The sequence below is a fragment of the Pezoporus occidentalis genome, unplaced genomic scaffold, assembly GCF_034315485.1.
Source record: "Pezoporus occidentalis ecotype Australia unplaced genomic scaffold, CSIRO_AGI_Poc_V1 ctg172, whole genome shotgun sequence".
In the NCBI taxonomy this organism is placed as follows: Eukaryota; Metazoa; Chordata; class Aves; order Psittaciformes; family Psittacidae; genus Pezoporus; species Pezoporus occidentalis.
The window spans coordinates 237,896-260,319 of record NW_026913554.1 but is presented as its reverse complement, the minus strand read 5'-3'; the positions used below and the strand labels follow the sequence as shown (position 1 = coordinate 260,319).

Sequence of the window (22,424 nt, the reverse complement as noted above, 5' to 3'; positions counted from 1 at the left end):
AAGAACTTCTTTATATTGAGGGTGGCAGAGCACTGGAACAGGCTGCATAGGGTTGCTGTGGAGCCTCCCTCTTTGGAGGCATTCCAAACCTACCTGGGCACATTCCTGTGTAACCTGCTCTGAGTGGCCCTGCCTTGGCAGAGGGGTTGGACGGGAGGTCTTTTCCAGCCCTAACGATTCTGTGATTCTGTGATTCTATGATATTTTAGCACATTAGGAACAAGGGTTCATTTTTATACCAAGGACCTGCTTCAGTCTGCAAGAATATTTTCCAAGGAAATATTGAATATTAAAAACATACTATCATTTTTTCACTTATTTTAAGGAAAGTCTCCAAATACTAAGGCACATGCACACAATACAAGGTATATATATAAAAGGAATATACGCATATGAAACACAAAACAGATGCTGGCATACAACTTCAAGGAACTCATACAATGAAACTCCACCCAGAAAATTGGAGGCATCATCTTCCTTCAAGAAGTATGACAAGTGCTTTAATAACACATGATGCACAGTGTGTACCTTGGGGTCCAGAGGTCCCAAGCAGTGTAGACATAATACAAGAGCTCAAGTGTGCCAGCTCAAGTGTGGCAATGGATTCTGCATCAGTTTGAATACAAATTGTATGTAGTTCTCAATGGAGCACATAATTAATATTCTTACTGTTATTTGCATAGCAATTAATAATATGATAGCACTGAAGTTATTCAGGTAATATTTTAATCCAAATGTGACATTTGACTCTGCTTTTTGAAGAGATTGCTTCCAGGGATTCCCTGTAGTCTTCTCACAAATATCCTTTAAATTTTATAAATATTAATGCATATATGAATATATTTTTATGCATAAATAGAGATTTGGGTTCTTTCTGTATCCCTGTAACTCAACCAGGGTAACAGCTGGCAGAATAGATTTAGGAAAGAAGGCATGCCTGGGCAAATTGCCCTAGAAGAGGATTACGTGTGGACAGTAGTTAGTGCGTACATTAAGAAAGTCTGCAAGAAAAACCATCAAGGATGTGGTTGGTTTGGTTCGTGCCTGGCAGGTGTTAGTGTAAAATGCTGACTGAAGCTCAAAAATATAAAGCTCTGCAAAAATTTGTGGTTGTCAACTTAGCCACGCAAGAATCACTGCTTGACTGTAGCTAGTATTTCTAGCTTTATAGGTTGTTTTTCTTTTTTCCTCTCCGATTTGTAAACCTGGGAGGGAAAATGCAGACAAAGAGGAAGACTTAGTCTCTAATAACACATCCATTTGAATCACCATTCTGAGAAAACTTCATGATAAACAAAAATGAAAATATATATAAAACTTCCAGTTCCTGAAGTGGGTATCTCACAGTGGCAGATCCCACATCCCTTCTTGCACTGCTTCTTCAGGTGAAATGAACAGCCACTTTCTCACAGATCCAGAATTGCTGTGTTGAACAGGAGTGGCTGGCATAAATGATCCGTCCGTATAAGGAGGCACAGAAGATGCTGTCATATAACAAAACCCTAGAAAGTTAAAAAATATGTCTTAATGACGTCCTGGTAATATCACGTGATTGATATTTAGATCATTCGTAATCATTTTCCACTGGAATGTAGAGTTATTTCCCCCTTGGAGATACTTTATTTGTGCTAGGTGGTCCTTTCATCATCTTCATGTGATGGAGCTGTACTTTGCCACCCATTGTTCCTTACACAGGACATGAATCTGAAGCTCCATAGCAGATACTATAGTCTCCATGGTCCTTCATCATTGCACATGTGACAAACATGAGCAAGTAAAAGGAAGCACAAGTCTCATATAATTTACTGGGGCACACAGGGTAGAACTGCACTGGTCCTAAACTATGAAGGCTTACCAATTTGTTGCTTCTTTTGAAAAAGCTGTTCCATCCTCCCAGTACCAGCCACTCCTTTCAGATATGTACGATAATCCAACCCAGTAAAACTGTGAATCCTGTGGCAGAGAAACCTGTACGTATGAGAAAATAATCACAATAATATTTCAAAAATGAGACCTAAGTTCCTGTGTCTTCTTGAAGGTTCTGCAACCAAAGGAGGTAACTCTTACTCAATAGGAAAGTGATCTGTTCTCCATGCTTGTTTTCTCTGAGGCAGTACTGACTGCTCTAATTATAGGATCATTTAAATACCATTGTTTATTGAATTGCCACAAGAGAAATGTACAGTAAATGAGAAAAAGAGAAATGATCTGTAAAACCACTGCTTTTTAAAAGAAAACAAAAACCTGGTCTGCCTTTAGGTATCTACACTGCGTTTAGACATCTGCAATTTAGATATACTTATGAGAACACTATTTAAGCTCCAATTGGAGTCAGCAGAGACGAGGCCAAGTGGAGCATGACAACTGACCCACCTCACCCAGCGGGAGTGCTACTGAGCACTTACTATAGGTCAGAGCTCCCACTGGCTGTTAACAGAGCCTGAGGAAGTAGCTCTGAAGTGGCAGGCCACTTATGCTGTAGATGCCTGAAGTTAGGTGAGATAATTCCCAACCTAGAGGGCACAGTCTGTGACCTAAACACAGGCCTCTCAGACCTTTTGAGATTCTCCAACTGGTCTGAGGTCTTTACGTAAGGCTGGCAGACAGGACCGAGAACCTATGGGAGAACTGTGCCTTGCTGAGGCATTGTTTGGAGGTTGAACAGGTAATTTCAGATTGCCCTAGAAACCTGTGCTTAGGCTCTGGGATAATTCCATAGGCATCTAACTGCTACCTAAAAGATTCCTCAGCATTTTAGCCCTTTCGTATCATCCAACTACTCTACTGCTGCTTAGTAGCATGTCTAGGTACTCATCCAAAATCTAAAATACACAGCTGGCTTAAACTGCTCTGGCCTCAGCCTGACTGCAGCTGCCTATACCAAACAAGGAAGAAAAAATAAGCATTCAGACATCTGGAATGAAACTATCCAGGGATATATATAGCACATCAAAACAATCTGTTGAATTCAACATTGAAGGTGTGGTGTTCAGGTGTCTCTCAACAGTGGAAACCATGATTCTAACCTCAGGATGCTGCTAAACACAATAATAAATCATTTGTCCACTTTCTATTTTGTGTCTGATTTGATTTTCACTTCAATCTCATCTGTTTTTCATTTAAAAAAAAAATAATCCAAAAACCTGTCCTTTATGCCTTAATAATTGAGAACTCCAGTCTGAAACAAACTCCATCTGGAAAAAGGAGACAGATTTTCAGGGAAGCTTGTTTTCTTTTCAAAGTTTTATGTAGCAAAAAAGAAAAAATAAGTTTATTTGTTTTTTTTGTAAGCTTAATATATTTTGTAAAAAAGTTTCTAGATATATGTGTACAAAAAAGGAAAATATGATCTTAACAGCAAATTAGAGATTTTTCATTAGTTATCAAAAACAACCCCAAATTAGTAAGACTACTTAAAATTAGTAATTCCCTAAAGTCCAAGGCTGTCTAGTCTTTGTGCTACCATTAACAGCACTCTGTGAGGGTATAACACAAGGCCAGAAAACAACCTTTTATAGCCATTTTGCACTGCAGCATGCAAATGGTAGTACTATGGTGAATCAGACACTCTCTAGATTTCATGGTAGGTGTGAATTTGATGTTGGGAGCCTTCAGTAATAAAACTGGTGGAAAAAGAGAATGAAAATATGCATTCTGTGTGCTGAGTCTCTCTCCTCCATGCTGATAATATAAAATTTATTTTCTCTGTGAAAACCGAAGTATTAGCTAACAAAGGTACTTTCTGCAATGGCTTATTCTATTTACTGTAATGCGTAATTTTCACAGCACACAATTTAGAAAGTGTTGCAAGTCATGACAATGTTGTGACTTGCAGGAAGGTTGCTTGACCAGGGAAACTTGAACACATGCACTGTAAATGACCCAACTACTTTCTGCCTGTGTGAAAACACATCACATGAAGAAATGCATGAGGTTAAAAGCATAAAAAAAGATGTACCATCTTTGCTTTGTCTTTTAGCACAAGAAGAGTGGAGTTTCTTGAGGTACAGAACTCTTGACTTTGCTTCCATGTTTTCTTCTGCTTTGAAATGTAGAAGCAGTTGTCAGCTCCACTGTTTTGCCAGCTTGCTGGACAGAGGGCACATTTTGTTTCTAGAAATCAGAAAGAGTATTATAGAGACTTTGCGAGGCATACAGGGCTTTAGCTACTGGCTTGACTGAGGAAAGATTAAGGGGAGCCATGAATCAGCTAAGCTCTTGAGGGCCAAGAGATAAATTGTTTTGCATATTAGTGTATACATATCCACACCTCAAATACTACCACAGTTAAAACCAGACATGAACCAGTCAGATTTCTTTCCTGTGGTGTCTCAGACAATGGGCTCTGTAAAGGGGGTGATTTGTGTTTATTTACATAACAACCACATTTACCATTCTTCTCCTTTCCTTCAAAACATAACGCTTCCCTCATTTCCTGTAGCTTCTTTCCTTCCTCAGGATCCTTGGAAACCTGAAAAACTGAAGGGTATGAAAGTGCTTATCAAAGATTGGTTTTATAAAAATTGTAGCTTTAATTGCAGCTTTAGTTTGTAGCTTTTGACTTTTTTTTTTCTTTTTGTCTACTTTATTTGTACATCCACCATCATGTTTACACTATCCACATTTTCTTAACCAGGAGGCTTGTGCAGCACTGGAAAAGGTCACCTGAGAAGGTGGGGGCATCTCCACCCTTGAAGTTTTTCAAAGATCATCTAGACAAAGCTACAGGTAAGTTGTTGATAGTCCAGCTTTGTATGGTGGGGAAGAAAGGGATGGTGTCAGAGTAGAAACCTGAAGAATTGCCTCTGAGCTAACATTGCTGTGATGCCATGGACCACCTTGAGTATTCGTTCTGGGCACCTGGAACTGCTTCCCTCCTGCCAAAAAGGAGACAAGGATTATCTGTCTCTGCTTCCAAATGTATTGGCATCATATTTGGTTTTTCATTGAAATGCTGCTGTGGAAAATCTGCTGTAATTGTGGACAAATGGACCAGTCACAGTGTTTCGATGCCAGAATTGCCCTCCTTGTAAAAAGCTTGGAATCCAAGAAAAAAGAGAGTAGCTGTGAAATATTCCAGTAACAGTCACAGTGATGCGTGGATTGACTCCACAACTCGTTACAGTTGTAAAGTAGGTATGCTTTTTATTCAGCGCTGAGACGCACGGGGATAATTCCTCAAAGTCATGAGTGCCTCAGTGTTGTTTCCCTCTACATTTATCCTCTAAAGTTATATATATTCATAAGGTTGCAGAACACGCCTATATGTATTCATGTCCTATCCCCGCTTCGTATTATAATGAGCCAGAAGGTCCTCTGCGACTGCGCAGTGCCCCCTTTGGTCATGGGCAGGGCTCTCAAGACGAAGTAACTGAGTCTTCCTCCTCTGCGTAGGGGTCTTCAAGATGAAGTAAATGAGTCTTCCTCTTCTTGCACTTTTCACCTTTTTAGTCTTCACGTATGGCCTTAGAGTTTGGTCTCAGCCATAAATCATCTGCTTCTCCCTCTTACCAGTAGATTCAGGCGTCTGCTTTTCCTTATCAATAGGACCGGGTACCTGCTTTCCTTATAAATAGGACCAGATGTCTCTGTTCTGCTTAGCAGGCGTTTACAACAGACAATACTTTTGTTTAAGCAAGCAAATTCCTCTAACCCCCCTTGTACAACCCCCCTGTACAACCCCCTTGTACAACCCCCCTGTACATTGGTCAACCCTCTGCATCAACAGGGGGTGAGGGAAGCGCCACTACCCTGATTGTGTAGCTAATGAGGTGAGCTACTACTGTGGAAAATAAACATTTCAGATATGGGTTAGGATTAAGGGTTAGGGGTTAGATTTAGGGTTAGGGTTAGTCAGTGGTTAGGGTTTAGGGTGAAGGTTAGGGTTAGGCTTAGAGGTGTGGGTTAAGGTGAAGGTTGGGGTTAGGATTAGGAGAAGGTTTAGGGTCGCAATGATTAGACTTAGACATTAGGTGTTACTGTTGGGGTTATGTTTATGGTTATAGTTTAGGATTACACTTGGGGTTCATTTTAAGGGTTAGGTTTATGCTTAGGGATAGGGTTCGGAATGATCTTTAATGTTAGGGTAATTGTGTTTAGGATTAAGATTAGGGTTAATTTTAGGGTTAAGGTTAGTTAGGTTTAGGACTTGCATTAGGATAGTGTGACCCTTATAGTTAAGGTAACTATAAGTGCAGAGAGTAGTGATCCTGAGTGACCTGTGCTGACACTCAGCCGTGGGGGTACTTCTGTGGGAGAGCTGCACTGTTGCCCTTCTTGCCTTATAATTTTCACTGAGGAAACGGACAGTCTGCAGGGAGAGAATAAGCAGCCATACGTCTGGAATTCACTCGCACAGCAGCATCTTGAGACACCTTTGTACTTACACAGGGCCAGCAGGGCTACCAGCCCCAGCAGCAGCACCAGGCATGAAGTGAGGAAAGCAAAGGCCACTGGCCGCCATATAGAAGATGAGTCAGAGGCTCCTGGGACAAACAGTAAACACATTCAGCAACAAAACTAACAGCTCTTATCTCCATTCAGTGGTGTAACCTCCTCTCTAGCAACACCAGCTCATCTTGAAACAAGGAGGCACAAAAGTATAAAATGTAATCAGTTCTAAGTAATGTTAAGTTTGGTGGATTTGTTATGGAAAATAACTGCAGCGCTTGAAGGTAACTGACATAGTTTCAGGCCCTCAGGACCTCTGTACAAAAGGTGTGAGAAAGGCAGAATAGAAGGACAGGACCTGGGAATGGGGAGTATCTGGGGCTAGCAGTAACCAGGGTGGGCACAGATAAACTAACTGGTAAGTAAAAGGACAGGCTGATTACTATGCTTAATAACCCATTAAGCTGGTGTAAGCATCTACTAGGGAGTATCAGGGACTAGCAGATGTCCAGGATGAGAGCAGTTAAACTAACTGGTAAGTAGAAGGCCAAGATGATTGCTATGTCTGTAATGTTAATTAAGCTTGTTGGGAAAAGTAAACGACCCTTAAAGACCACCACATTTTTGTATGCATGCCGGAAACTTCTTAGAAAATGATGTAATATGCTCAGTGACCATATAAGGATGATCTGTATAGCAATTTGGGTTAGGAGGAGCTATCCCCCGCGTTTCCCAGCGCCTCAATAAAGAATACCTGCTTGTCAACTTGAAACTCCGCTGGCAAGTTTGTTCTGGAGCTTTCTCCAAATCAATCTTCATCATGGAATCATAGAATAGTTAGGGTTGGAAAGGACCTTATGATCATCTAGTTCCAACCCGCTTGCCATGGATGGGGACACCACACACTTAACTGTGTCACCCAAGACTTTGTCCGACCTGGCCTTTTAAACTTAAACTGCAAGGGATGGAGCTTTCACAACTGTCTTCTGCAGAGCCTCTTTTTTGTCTTAATGCAGTTTTTGCAATCACTGTTCTGAATTTCCTAGAGTAATTTTGAGAAAATATGTACTTATCCACTGAGAATATTTATTAACTAAGGCTCGAGTGTTTGATTACAACTTCTTCTCATGACACTCGTAAACAGATTAGATTTTGTTGTTCCCACTGTTCTGGAAATAATAAAACAATCCTTATGACTTCTTCATCTTAAAAAGTAAAATTTACCACCTAGGTTTGAATGATTACTTCTGGAACCTGTGATTGGGATTTCTAAATAATCGCAGTGTTTGTACATTAAACTGTCCATGTTTCTTCAGGGTCTTTCTTCAGATTTCTCTCATGTTTAATTATGATTATAGTGCTCCAGAATTTTACAGCTGACTATCCGCATATAGATATAAAAAATATATGCATTTTTCCTTCTTGGGAAGCAGTGCTCGGCAGTTTTCTGTGATATTCATAGTATTTATTCTAGATTGTTCAGACTAATTGAAAAAGATTGCATATAACAAGTTTTTTACTGCAGTCCAGTGCGTAAAAGCAAGCACCTCCAGTGACCCTTCTGTTAGGTGAAAAGAAACACCAGAGGTGCCCAGAATTCCAGATAGACTTGGCAACTAAAACTCACATAGCCATAGTTAAGGGAGATGACCCTAACCCTCATCAGTTAATGTAATTTGAAGAGACTGTAAATGGCACCACATTGAGATAGTGACTGATATGCTGGAGGCAGGGCTTCCTTTTAAAGGGGACCTAAAAATCCTAGGAATGGGCTGTAAGTGCTTAACAAAGGCAAATATGAAATCTGGCATGTGTAACAACACAGCTCCGTGCACCTGTACAGGTAGGAGACTAGAAAGAAGTTATGCTTCAGGGTCCTGATGGACAAATTGAATGTGAGTCTTCAGGTGTCTTTGTGACAGTGAAAGCTGACCAGGACTGGGGTGCACTGGCAAGACTGCAGCCAGAAGGTGAACAGAAGTGATTATTCCACTATATTTGATAATCATGGAGCCATTTTTGGGGTATTGTGTCTGGTGCTGAGCTTCCCAGTTCAAGAGAGATGTCGGATAAGTGCAGAGAATCCATCAGAGGAACGCTGAGTTGGTCAGGGACCTACAGAGAGGCTGAAGGACCTAGGCTTGTTTAGCCTGGAGAAGAGGAGACTAAGGGAGGGCCTAATTTCAGCCCTTTGCTACCTAGAAGGGCATTATAGATGGAGCCAAACTCTTCCTAGAGAGGCACAGCAAAAGGACACAATATAAGAGTTGCAAGTTGCATCAAGGAAATTTCCAATTAGATGTGAGGCAAAAAAATTCTTTTTCTTCAGGACTGGAAAAAGTACCCACAGAGGCTGTGAGATATTCAGCCCTGGAGGTTTCAGAAACTCAAGTGGACAAGGCCCTGAGCAATTTGATCAGGCTTTAGAGCTAGCCCTTTGAGCAAAAGATTGAGAAAGATGAACTATAGAGGTCCCTCCCAATATAATTTGATCATAAGTCATGCTCTCTGTGCATATCAAAAGGGTTAAAAGTTTTCTGAGCTTGTCAACCTGTTTCTTTTCAGGAAGCTCTACTGCTAGATCACACTCTCTTTTATCCTTGGTTTTCTGGCTGCTGCTTTTCAACAGCCTCTCCTGCATCCCCTTTGCCAAGTAGTCATTCTCAATGGATAGCCCTAGATCTTTTTCAGACAGCACCAAAGTGATGTTAATTTACTCTCTGTTTACTCTAACCAAACTGAAAATAGCAGCGATGATATTTATTTCACACATAAGCCACCTGGTGAATTTATGAGCAGCAGCAAGAGTCTTCAAGTCATCATTTAATGGTCACAGTGAACATTAAACTTGTTTACAGAAAAACTTTAGATATAAACAAATAAAAATAGGTACTCAGAGCTTACATTCATTATTAAGACTGATAAACAGGGCACTGCTACTCCCCACAGCTGAGGAAATTGCTTCCATTTCCTAGGCTTATATTATCTGATAAAACTATAGTGCCTTCTTCTTTTGTAATGCTCTGCCATATAAAATGACTCCTACCAAAATGATAAAAAATCCTAACAGAGGTGGAATTTGTTTTCTGTGTTGAAATAAATGGCAAAAATAATTGGATTAAAGATAGGCTTCAGAAAAAATATAATCTGTGATTATAACCCATAGCACACAAGACTCCATTATGATTTTTCTTTCTGCTGTCTTTATGAACATTTATATGAGAACATGCTATAAAGTTTAGAAGGATTCTAAAGCAATCAACATGAAAATGCAAATTTAAGTTATGTTCTTATTTAAATAAAAAAGCTAATTTCAATATGTACTTACTGTCTACTAAAACACAACTTTCTGGAGCCTTAAATGCAGAACATTTCTTGTTGCTCAAATATCCAGGAGTGATAACTGAAGTTGAGGGTCGTAAATTTAAAGCTGTGTAGCCTTCCTCATCCTCCATTGCCAGCTCGTCACCCTTCTTTCCTGCAATAGCAATACTTTGGGAGTAAGGGTACACTGCAGCATGACCAATGCTGAGACAATGAGAATAGTTCATTTTTCAGCATTTTCAGGAAAACCACGGAGGAAGCTGGCTCTAGTCTGATTACTGTGTCATTGTAAAAGTGTAACATGTTGAAAGCACATTAAGAAGTTAAAGTGGCAGTGTTAAAGATGGGTATTTTGTTCCTGAATGTGAAAATGGGAAGGCTTGTTTCCTGGTCAGAACTTAAGACTGTTTCATTTAACTATCCACCTGATCTGACTCTGGAATATCAGGCAAATATCAGGATTTTCTACATCCTTAAAATAAGATGCTCTAGAAATAGTTGCTATTTTGAGTTGTGGTTTGAAAGATATCTGTTCACATATCAGGGCACAAATATAACCACAAGAGCTGCATGGAAAGCAGCAGGCTGAATCTCCATACACTGTTACGAAATAAATGAAAAATTAATTTACAAAAATTCACTGAAATAAATTCTAGAAGGGGAAAAGCTGAGCTGAAAGGATGCTGAGGCCAGGAGCTCAGCACGATTCACATGACTGCTCAGCCTGTGTCAGGGGAAGTCCAGACTTCACTGAGCTCCTTTCTGCTGTTGTACCGTATGCAGAAGTCACCGTGCAGAAGTGGCTTGCCCATCCTCACTCTTCATCTCTAGCTCTCTGCAGTGCCTTGATCCAATGCTGAGTTGCAGTTCTTCAAAATCTTCAGTGACCAGCTCTCCTTAAACAGAGCACTTGTCCAGACATGATGAGTCACATTGTGGTGCCTTGATGGAAGGAAATTCCTCTCTTGCAAGAGAGGAATTTCTGTGGTAGCTCTTCGTGCTCTTGTGTGTAAGGTTCAAATTCTTCCATTTGCAAAACAGTATCAACAGCCTGGAAATAAACTGCAATACAGTCCAATGACTGGGCTATTCCTCCTTTGCTTTGCAGATGGTGAATTTTTTTCAGAGCAAAAGTATCTCTGACTGCATGTATTTCTTGCATTATATCTTACCTGTATGCAGAAAGAAGGTAGGATGGAAAAGTTGGGAGTAAAGGGTGCTTATGGTCAGTTTTGTTATACAGAGAAGCAACCAAGGAATAACAAGGAATAGCAGTCACTGTGTATTTGTGGTATACCCATAACATCCTCACAGAAACCTCATGCTAATATCGTGCAAAAATACTTGTTTATTGGGCCTGAAAACTGTATGTTGGCACCCTAGTGTAAAAAAAGGCTTTTCTGCAGATAACTGGGATTCAAGTGTGAGCTACTGAATTTGGTTGACAGCTTATGTGGCTGTAACTTCTTCAGTCTTAGCAACAACTTCTCAAGTCTGTAATCAATTGTCTTTGGGGGAAGTTCTCCAATCCGATTTTACTTCTGAAAACAGGAGGTAAAGTAATTTTCTTGTATCATTTTGTTAGCTCTGAAGTCAATAAGCAGTCTGTTAGTTATAGCACTTCATCATCACGCTCTCTGTCATTTAAGGATGCAGAGCAGGCAAAATGTCTTGTTTCTTCAAACTGAAAAAAGGTAAACTAAGGCAGAAAGTTTGGGTCTACGTTTGAACACTGATATAAATATTGTCAGCAGGCTGGACAAAACAGCTGTTTTTATTAACCAGAGTGTGACCTAGTAAATTGTATTAGCTGGAGTCTATGACTGGGGGGATTGGAAAGGGGCATGGTAAGGAGTGGAATTTAGATATGGAAAACACCCTGTTGTAGGGAACTGTGATTCAAAAATGCCATCTCAGCCAATACACAAACAGTACATTTCTGTGTTTCTTCTGCTATAAAGAAAAGTTAATTTCAGTGGAAAAGGGGATACAGACAGCACATCCTTAAAGCCTTTGTGATTACCCCACAACCAGGGTATACGCTTTGCCAGCCTCAAGCTTGCTGGACAGGGCTGTTCACCGCTACACTCTGAATGCCTGCAGTGAATGGTAGGATACTGCCTCTCTTTAATTTGGGGTGATTTTTACTTTATTTCTTTTTTTCTTCCTTTTATTATTTTTTTGTGTGTGTGTGTGTGTTTCAGACATTGTTTCACACTGTGAAACCATACTCTAACCCCACCTGCCTTTACAGTTACAAATACAGTCACTGCACTGGAAACTGGTTTTGGACTGGCAGTAAATTGACACAAAAGGTCAAGGCAAAGATATGATGTAGCCTTTTGGCTGCTTGTCAGCATGCAGAGCTGTCAATCTCAGGACGTTTGTCTTCCATATACTGCAAAACCACCCAGGATTAGCCTATCTGCTCCTCGACATGGATTGTTAATAAAAAAACATCCTGGAAACATCTTTCCTGTTTCTTCACAGTCACTCTAACACAAGAGAAAACTTAAAAGGTCAGACTTCTTTTTTTTTTTTTTTTCATTTCCTTCTTTCTTTTTACTATTTCTTCAAATTAAAGCAAAGCCCATCATTATCAAGAAAGAATGCATCATGAATACAGTTCAGAATACCTTCCACATATAAAGCTTGTATGAATGCAGAGAGAAACTCCAGGAAGTCAGCCGGGCTGTGTCTGCATGACAAGACAGAATCACTGTGCATTTTCACCCCCAAAGACAGGAGCAGATAGGAAAAGTTATGTTACAGATGCAATTGGTGAATGCAAACAGCAGACAGGAAAAGAAATCCACTAAGGTTTCCAGAGTATGAAACTGGTATTTGAAAATAACACCCAAAATGTTCATGTTGGTGATCAGAAATAGTTGTGTAGAGCTGAGAGCAGTGAGACACTAGAACAGCCTCTTGAAGAATATGACTAATGCTTCAGAAGCCCAGCTGCTACACCACTGGTAGATGGTCCACAATAAATAATCTGGGATGAAATCCTCAAGGAATGCACAAGTCTCCAGAGGGGACCAAGCTAAGAAATTGTGGGCTTTTTGTTCAAATCAAAACACAGTTATGGGAGTGAAATTTCTCATTTCAACTTGACTGTCATTGTTCTATGGAGATGTGGAGAGAGACATTTTTTCATTAACACTGCTTGGGATATTTTCACTATGGTTGGGTTTGTAGACTCTTCCTCAGCACATTAAATTAGCAGCATGGCATTCCAGGAAATATCTAAAAATACATAATAGCAGGTTCTGTTCATGCCTCTGACTCAAACCCAGTGTAACTCTTCAATAGATTAAAAAAGTAGAAAATCAGAAAAGTAGAGAAGAAGAGCAGAATCATTACTAGGAAAAAAGAAAAAGGGGGTGTGTGTGTAAGAGAACTAACAGTGTCAGGAAGAGGTATAGAACACGGTAAAGAGCTTAACATTTATAGCCAAAGGGTATCTTCTCCTGTGACACATGCACAAGTCCTTATGAGGACTATGAATCTCTGTGCTTGTCACTGTACTTTTTTTTCCTGGCCATCACTTTTGGCCATTTTGTCCATCAATTGTGTTGGTTAAAACTAAGTAATCATTTGGCCGTGTTCCATCTGGAATGACAGACTTGGGGTGCTCCTGGAGCCTGCCATCATGCCCATTTCCTTAATATGAAGATATTTTTACATGTCTAAAAGAGAATGAAAACAGGGAAATGTATTAGGACTGATAACAGCATATTTAAATTCTCGTGTGATAGTTCTCAAAAGAAAATAAAAAATTCCAACCTTGCAGAACGTCTTCTAGCTTCTCATAATCATTTGATCTGACAAACCAGCCCTCCTGACAAGAGTTGTTACATCGCTGTAATTGGACGGCAGGCTTTTCACAGATATAGCGAAGCTCTTCTTCACATGATTTGAAATATGTGGTAGTATAATAAATCAATCCACAGCCCTGGTAGTAGTACTTAGGCTTTACCCTAGGAAAGAAAAATCTTTATTTTTACATTGAACCTCTTCATATGGTGCATCCTTGCCTCTTCCAAAAACCTGTGTTTTCAAGAACTCCTTATGTGGCTTTCATGAAGAATATATATCCCCAGCAATAAAACGAAGTGTTCAGTGTTATCATGTACCAACTCCTAGGAGGCTGACCCTGTCCTGAACATGCCAACAAGCACCCCCAGCGGAAAATAAGTGTGAATCCTAAACTATTTCTTGTGCCTGGCAGTAAGAATCACTAACTCCTGGGTACTGACTGGAGGCTGTCAGTGGCTGTTTCAACAGAAATGCTAAGAGGAGACTGCCCAATGATGAAAGGGAAAATCAGTAAAGCAGGTTTGAAAGCAGGAAGAAAAATATATTGTATTTCTGAAATAATACATTAAACCCAAGTGAAATGAAATGGTTCTAGAGAATAAATAGTGCCTTTTATGAAAGTAACAAGATATTAAATCAAAAGCATGAAATGAAACACCTCTCCACTGGATATTTACCTTGTCTCCTCACTGAAACAAGATGTCAAATATAAGAGAAACATATGACATTTATGGTCTATCTGAAAGTAACTTGTGGAAATAAACTTTCTAGATTTTTTTTTTTTTTTCCCCCAGTAATAGTGCCTCCAATTACCCTCCAAGCAGTTCTGGGCGAGGCCAAGAAAAATCTAAAATGGAAAAGTGAGCCTCACATTACAGAGAGAGATGCATGAATGTTCAATGTTCAACTTGCCCTTTGAGTCACAGAAACCGGGAGTTGTATGTGGGTGAGGACCAACTTTATGTACTTCAAGAAAGATGCCAGCTTACCAAGACTTCTGTTGTTCTGTAAGAGTGGTGTTGTCTGCCCAATACCAGATACTCTGCTCAACTCTAAATCCAATCCAGTATTCTACTTCAGGGAAATATTTTGCCAATTCCTATGCATAGTAAGGACAATTCAAAATGGATATTTAGGAATATATTAAAACCAAATATTTAGGTTCAGAAGTTGAAATCAAAGAACATAGACACCACAAATTGTTCCACCTGTCAGAAAAAGTGCTGCACTTAGATGTTCTTACATTACAAGTTCTGTCTAGTCTCAAAGTGAAAATGACAGTAGGACTATTTCTAATAGGAGAGAACATGCACTTCTAGCTCTGAAGAGCAATGTCACCCTCATCAAGCTGATATAAACCCTCTGGGTGAAACACTAGATCATTCTCCCGCCTTTAGTCATGAATCATTCTTCCTTCTTGACTCTGTCCTTAGCATTTGTGAACAGCAAAAAAGGAAGCCTCTGCAGGGAGCTGTTCTCTTGGGTTTGTTGAACTGTCACACTTGGCTCTAGCATCATTAACTTATTCCCAAAAGCTGGAACATGACAAGTAGAAGATGTCTTAGAGTTAAGCAATATTCTAGTCTTAAAAAATGCTCTGAGCAGAACGGGTAAGAATGCAGATTTGAATAATGCTGGTTTTCTCACTGCTGCTGGAGGAAAATTTCTAAAGATTTGAATTCATTTTTTCTGTTATTCTCTTCCTTCCTTCACATATCACTGTCACCCCGAGTGCACGTCTCCATTTTCTGTTTTGTTTCATACCTCTCAATGATTAAGACAGCTAGAACAGACTGCGCTTCACAATCTCTGCTGTCACCAGTTTGTGAGGGTGAGAATTACGCTGCTTGCCTTTACTCCTGGGACAAACCTTATGGCCTGTAGCTCAGTGAGAGGGAAACTGGCATTTATCAAGTGCTGGAGAGCAGGCAGGCTCAGTCCTGACTGCTAGCTCTTGGGACAACTTTTCTGCTTTTAATTCCAATGCATCTGCTGGCATTCAGGAGCAAAAGAATTATTTCACTCTGCACCTAGAATTTTCTCTTCCCAGTTCAGCTTGTTTTCATTTACTAGAAGATTAGGCCAGGTTTCATCAGCTCATTGCTAATCCTGACTGAAAAGATGAGATCAACTTTTGTGGAAAGAAGTTCTGCAAAATGGGGAAGACTATGGTTTGCCTGAGGAAAAAAAAACAGGTTAAAAGAGGTTTTCACAGAAATATCTTTACCAAATCCTTGTATGGATCTGCAGTACTGGTAAAATTAGTGAAATCATTACCTGCAGCAAAGCAGCCATGAACCTGCTTTCACCCTTCAACCCAGTAAGATGCCAGCCATGGCAAGCCAAGGCAAAATGGGCTGTTCCTGATGGCCAGCCACTTGAAAGGCCACGCTCTGTGTGGTGTAGACCAGTTGTATGCCTTAGCATTGCCCAGGACAACTCAATCACTGTAGAAAAAACTTCTGCTCATGGTGCCATTTAAGAAAATTTTATGTGAGGCAAGTAGCTGATAGGGTGTAAGAATTTCCTCCACACTAAACGGAGTGAGAAACCAGTCCATACCAGCTTTTCTTTCTGTTTAATCAGAAGAAGAGTAGAGTTTTGTGAGGAACATAGTTGGAGACTCTGTTTCCACGACTTCTTTTCTGCGGAGTGGTAGTAACACGTATCACCACCTTTCCAGTTCCAGTTTGTGGGGCAGAGTACGCAGTTCTGGCCTGGAAAAGAAAAACCATCACCCTATTTCTGTTCCCAGGCTGTTCCTTATAGAACATCACTGTTAACCTCTGACAGCAAGATATGTAGGGACTGATGATATCTGAGGTGTTCCTCATTCAGTCAAAATCCTATTGTGGTCCCAGAAGTTTACGGTTCAGTTAGTAACAGAGATGAAAACTGAACCACCCCCTTATCTCTCACATTCCTATAGCACTGAGAAGAGGTTCAGGTGTTGCAAAAGAAGCGTGACCAGCAGGTTGAAGGAGGTGATCCTGCCCTTTTACTCTGCTCTTGTGAGACCTCACTTTTTGTATTGTGTGCAGTTCTGGTGTCCTCAACATAAAAAGGACATGGAACTGTTGGAACAAGTCCAGAGAAGGGCCACGAGGATGATCAGGGGACTGGAGCACCTCCCGTATGAAGACAGGCTGAGGAAGCTGGGGCTGTTCAGCCTGGAGAAGAGAAGGCTGCGTGGAGACCTCATAGCAGCCTTCCAGTATCTGAAGGGGGCCTATAGGGATGCTGGGGAGGGACTGCAGTGACAGGATAAGGGGTAATGGGTTAAAACTTAAACAGGGGAAGTTTAGATTGGATATAACGAGGAAATTCTTTCCTGTTAGGGTGGTGAGGCACTGGAATGGGTTGCCCAGGGAGGTTGTGAATGCTCCATTTGTGGCAGTGTTCAAGACCAGGTTGGACGAGGCCTTGGGTGATATGGTTTAGTGTGAGGTGTCCCTCCCCATGGCAGGAGGGGTGGAACTAGATGATCTTAAGGTCCTTTCCAACCCTAACTATTCTATGATTCTATGATTCTAAATGAGATTCATTTTGCCTAATTTTAGGAGTCTACAAAGGTGACATGAATCAACTCATTTGGATTCCCATTTTAGTCAATGGACAGAAGCAGGCTTGTCTCATGCATGGTTTTCCTGACATTCTAGATGTCTTTCTTGGGAGAAAACAGGCTGCATCCTTGCACTACCAGTTTCTCTTCATTAACTAAAATGGACGCCCAGACAATTAGCTTTATTGTGAAATGATATCTGGACAAATGAAATCCCCCTTCCTGACAGCCCTTTGCCTAATTCCTACTAGTGCTGTCTCAAGAGAACTATTTCTCTGGAAGGCTCGTTGTCAGATGCCACTTAAATAACCAAGCTGTTGCAAACTGATTTCAGAAACAGCCCTGAACTGTACACGGTCAGGAGACAGGGAGTGAACTCACAGGCTGGTTTAGCTATGCTTCAGCACACTTCAGTTCTGACTTTAGGAGATTCCTGTCTCTCTTGGAGTTGGTACTAGCATACTGTCTTTTGTACGGACTGCTGTTCACACAGAGTGTAATAAAGTTGTTCAATTCTCAGTCACTACTGTAAAATTGTCTATTAGATGCAGATGAACAATACTGTAGAGAGCCGGCGCTGACGGGAGCAGGCATATCCAGAAGACATCCCACAGAACCCTTTTCTTATGGAAACTAAATTCTGAAATCCTGGTGCTACTGCCAGGTCCCATGCCAGTTCACATGTGACGAGGCTGTGAGCCTCCCTTCAGGTGCTGCATGAGGAGATATTCTCGTTGCCTACATTCTAGGTGATGACATATAAGAAGACACAGGCTTACCTGAGGAGATAGACCTGAGTGGACACAGAAGACATATCTGATTTCCTTCCCTGCCATTTTGAAAGATAAGCCCTCATAAAAACTTTTTGATTTACCATTATTTTCAAGGTTTGTTCCCCCTTCCAGGCATAGCTGATTTCCTATTGCTTGCAGCACGTTGGAGAAATTTGCATGCAGCTCATTCTTTGTCATGTTGAGGTCTCTAAGTTGTGTTCTGTAGTCCTTAGAAATCTGGAAAACTAATATTCACAATAACACATTTTCCAGTGCTGTCCTTCAGAAAGGGTGGGACGCAGATAAGGGATGTCTTAGCAGATCAACAGGGATAAATAAACCATTTGGGATGCTAGTCATCCCTGAACAGTTGCATGTAAGGGCAGAGATGGAAAACCTTTGCATAGTGGGTTTCGTATTATTGGCCTAATAAGTGAACAAGAAGGAAGTGAAGAAGAAAATTAAAGTGTCACTTTTCATCATTTATTTCCATGGTGTATCTTTCTCTTATATTAGTTTCCAGGCTGTGTTTTTTCCCAAAATGTGATCTTCATCTCTGGATCACATTGAACCATTGCAGTTGGGAAGTAATATATACAACCTCTTTACTGTGACACAAAGTTTTTTCCTTCCCTTCAGATCTAATATTATCAAAGAAGAATTCACTCCATCATTAGTCAGTACAGCAGGATAGTGGATACAGTTTTTAGGAGACCAAACAATGGCAATCAGAGCAAGCAGTGAATCTTCTACTACACTCCTTTCCAGTTCCTATCCTCATTGCTCATTTTTAACGTCATCACGTCAAGGGGAGGACAAGGGTACCACAGCAAGGGAAAATACATGATTTGCATGGTTGCCTGTTCCCAGGTGCACCAGAAATTGCACCTCAAGAAGATGTTAGTCTGATGTTATTTAGTAGCTTGAGCCCTTCAGCAAACAGAAATGCATTAGTACTTACATAAAACTGCCAGGGTCACCAGCGCCATCAGCAATGTCAGGCACAAAATGAGCAAAATCAGGACTGCTGGCCAGCAAGAGCGGAATGAAGTGGGAGATCCTGGTAGGAATTCATGAAATGGAAGTGTGGTAAGAAGGGAATGGTGAATGCCTCATTAAATTGCAACCATCTTTGTGGTGTGCTGGTCGATAAATAATTGCTTTTACTTTACAGTTGCATATTCCGGCTGCAGAACGTCTGCACGCAGCAAAAGATGCACAAAGTAAGAGTGAGACATCACAACAGCTCAGTGAAGAATGTGGAACAGCCTTGGTCCTTTCAGAGGCCACAGACGGTAGCAAGACAGATATTGAGAAAGCAAGATATTGAAAAATAAAAGCTGAAAAAAAAGCACACAATGTATGGTTGTGGTAATTTGTGATGCATGAAATTTATCTGGTAATCTGGTTAATTTGAGTGTTACAGTTAACTCATAGTAGTTTGAAAATTATTACTTCATAGTAGTTTGAAATTTCTAGCTAGGAATAACCAGAAAATTTTTCTGTAATAAGGATTACAGCCTAGATATAAACATGAGGACTCAGTGAGGAGAAAAAGGAACAATTCTTTTCCTGAACAAAGAAAATTTTAAGCATGTAGGTCATCCATATTTATAGAAACTGGAAGATTTCATAGGTGGAGATGCACCAAAGAAGAGAGAAAAAGCATTCAGTCAAGGAAGCACTAATTCTAGGGCAAATACTAAAGTTGCCACTGTATGAACTTTGTGGAGAGCTGCAACCAGCTTGACTTAATCCAATAAAGGCAGTAGATAGGGAATGTGGAGAGGAAATAATTAGACTAGAAAAGGAAAGGGCTATTTAAAATTGGGGAGTGAACTGCTTAAAGAGCAGGAACTTAAATTTAGTGTGTCAAGCTGAAGGAACAGGAACAGAAACTATGCAGTGTGTCCTTCTTACGAATAACTTGTGGTCAACTTCTGTGGTGAAGTAGTCCTGGGCAGAATGTTGTACAAGACTTCACTCTGTAGAAACTCAAGTTGATGAATATTCAAGTGAAAGATTGAGCAATGGATGTTGTCTTGAGCTGGTCCACAGATCACCACAAACCCCAGGTCTTTTCCAGCTTCCACAGCCAGCCTGTTCCCAGTCTGTACCACTCACTGCTGGGATTAGATAACACTGCACAATTTGTGGAGCTTCATGGGGTTTCTGCTCACCCAGTCCTCAAGTTTCTCAAGGTTTCTCTGTTTGAAGCTCTAGCACTTGATAGCATCAGCTACTAAAGAAACCCTAAATCCCTAATTTAATACTGTTAGAAATTTGCTGAAGACACACTCATTTTTCTGGTTGTTGATGAAGATTTTAAACAATACAGAATCAGGATCTACCCCTGAAAGACCCCTGAGGGACTCTGCGACCAAACAGATATTGAGACGTTAGTTACTACCCTTTCAGCCTTGTAGTCTATCCAGTTTTTAATCCACTTAACAGTTCATCATTCAGCCCTAAATCTCCTCAAGTTTTAAAATGACAATACCATAAAATCTACTCACAAAAGCCTTGCTAATTATATATCTGCCACTCTCCATGCATCTGTATGCATGGAGAATGCATACCCCAGAATGTACCATCAGTCTAAGGAAGTGCTCTAACTGCTTGTTATTGCATAAAAGAGAAATACCCAGAAGAGAAAGAACACCTCCCTTCCGCATTATTTTCCGGAGTCTGATCTTACAGACATGTGACAGAAACACTCAGAGATAAAGCCTGCGTAGAGGAATCACATAGATCATACCAAGGACGCTTTGACTTGTGTTTTTAACATCAAAGTGCTTCTATACATGCTCTGAAGCTGGATATTATGAGTTTGGAGAACTTCAGTAATAGAAATTTGACCCCCTAAGGCAGGCTGCTATATAGACCCATATGTATTGGAGCTAAAGGGCAAAGAAAATATTGTTCCTACCCCTACAAAGTCACAGCCCTAAGCTGAAGACTGAAAGCGTTGTAGTCTATGCTTCCTGGAGCTTTTAGATGAGAAGAAACAAAGATTCTGTATTTGAAAGTAAGATTTCATAAACAGCTACAAAATATTTTCTGGGCAGCTTTATGAATCAAAATGCACACTCTCTCAGGATGGTGCTCTAATCACAGGATATGTTCTCTACTTGGGACAGAGAAGCAGGATATCTGGAGTTGTATGAGTATACTGGTGTCATTGAACATTAAAGGAAAAGAAGCCCAGAGCTTAGCACAAAGACAGGTTAAATTTTAACTTTTTTTTTTGTTTGTTTTTAGCCCCTGAATTATACTTTGGCAATGCTCAAAGCCAGAACTTGACAAATTTCAAAAAATGTAACAAAAGTTAAAAAAACATAATAGCTTTAGAAACCACTGCTCTTTGATACAGAATTTCCTAGAGAATTCTGAATCACAAGCAAGTTGTCTCCTTGCTTATGAACCTCTGCTCCAGAGGTTGACAGCACCCCTGTACACTATGTTCTTTTTTTTCCAGGAGTTGCACCACTCAAATCTAGAGCTCATCTTTGCAATTTAACACAAATTAAGCAAAATTAATTGCAAGTTAGTATTTAAAAAAGTATTTTGAATGCATTCACCCCTTTAACAGACATAGCCATTTCAAAGACCCATCTTAATTCAGCCCAGAACTTTAGAAGTGAAATAGAGTGAGTCAGTTAAAGCTTATTCAGTTCTAAGCTTGAATGCAAATGGATAGAGAAATTAAATTGAACTAATTCACTTTAAAAAATAGTTCAGGTTAACTCTTTTGAGATTTAGACAATTAGGACTGTTTGTAGAGCTTAGTATAACGCTCAGTAATAAGTTTTGTCATGAAATAATAAGATCACTATTTCACTTTCCAAACTCAGAAGATTCAGGCAGAAATGACAACAACAAAAACCATGGTAAATTTATAACTAGTATAACTTTTTGACAATAGCAAAGCTAACAAAAGCCACCTTGGCTTATAACTAGAAGTATTTCCCATCCCATCCACTTTAGCAAGAACAAGTAATGAAAGACTGATAGATACTACACCTTTTTCCTTAGTATCTTTGAGCTCTGTGATATTATCCAGTTCATGGTTGTTTTTAAATCTGAGATTAGCATATGTTACTTCCGTCATAGGTGGTAAAAAGAAAAGCTTCAGAACAAAAAGGTAGAAAAAGATCTAGCATTGGCAGCTAGTAAGAAAATTGAGCCCTTTGCACAGGTTCCTGATACTGGCAGGCACAAATGAAGCAGCTGAGACATCAAAACACATCTGAACTTCCTTGATCACAGAACTGTTAAAGAAAATGTTCCTCTCTCACTCATTGCTATATTCTCTTTCTTCCTCATTGCCTCCCTTCTGCCCTTCCTGACTGGCATGTATTTCTTTCTGCCATTGTTGAAGAATACACAGCCACTTTTGTACAATTCCAACTTTGGATAGACAACACCTAATTCCTGATTATGATAGGTTCAGGCTTGAAACACAGAACTAAATAAAATGTTTTCCAGCTTTGAAGATGCCTCAGTTTGGACAGCTGTGTTCAGCAGCAGTTTTGTGATCACACTTCAGTTTC

General features: G+C 40.1%; 1 protein-coding gene across 4 annotated transcripts; it reads right to left on the bottom strand.

Annotated features, from left to right (window-relative positions):
* Positions 1 to 265: 265 nt before the first annotated feature.
* LOC134161309 (natural killer cells antigen CD94-like) lies at positions 266 to 22,185 on the bottom strand. 4 transcript variants are annotated; one of them, XM_062613998.1, is made up of 7 exons: positions 21,895 to 22,185; positions 9,719 to 9,868; positions 6,387 to 6,485; positions 4,393 to 4,479; positions 3,959 to 4,113; positions 1,856 to 1,968; positions 266 to 1,502 (listed from the first exon to the last, which is right to left on the bottom strand). In XM_062613998.1, exons 1-7 carry the CDS (start codon positions 21,980 to 21,982, stop codon positions 1,382 to 1,384), a joined length of 813 nt encoding a protein of 270 aa, XP_062469982.1. In that variant the 5' UTR covers positions 21,983 to 22,185; the 3' UTR covers positions 266 to 1,381. The 4 variants fall into 4 exon arrangements, with proteins under 4 accessions (XP_062469982.1, XP_062469984.1, XP_062469983.1 ...); XM_062614000.1 differs by lacking the exon at positions 21,895 to 22,185 and adding an exon at positions 10,489 to 12,353; XM_062613999.1 differs by lacking the exons at positions 266 to 1,502; positions 1,856 to 1,968; positions 3,959 to 4,113; ... (1 more) ...; positions 6,387 to 6,485; positions 9,719 to 9,868 and adding exons at positions 13,231 to 13,406; positions 13,504 to 13,697; positions 14,526 to 14,635; ... (1 more) ...; positions 17,973 to 18,116; positions 18,833 to 18,931 and having other exon boundaries at positions 21,895 to 22,154.
* Positions 22,186 to 22,424: the final 239 nt, after the last annotated feature.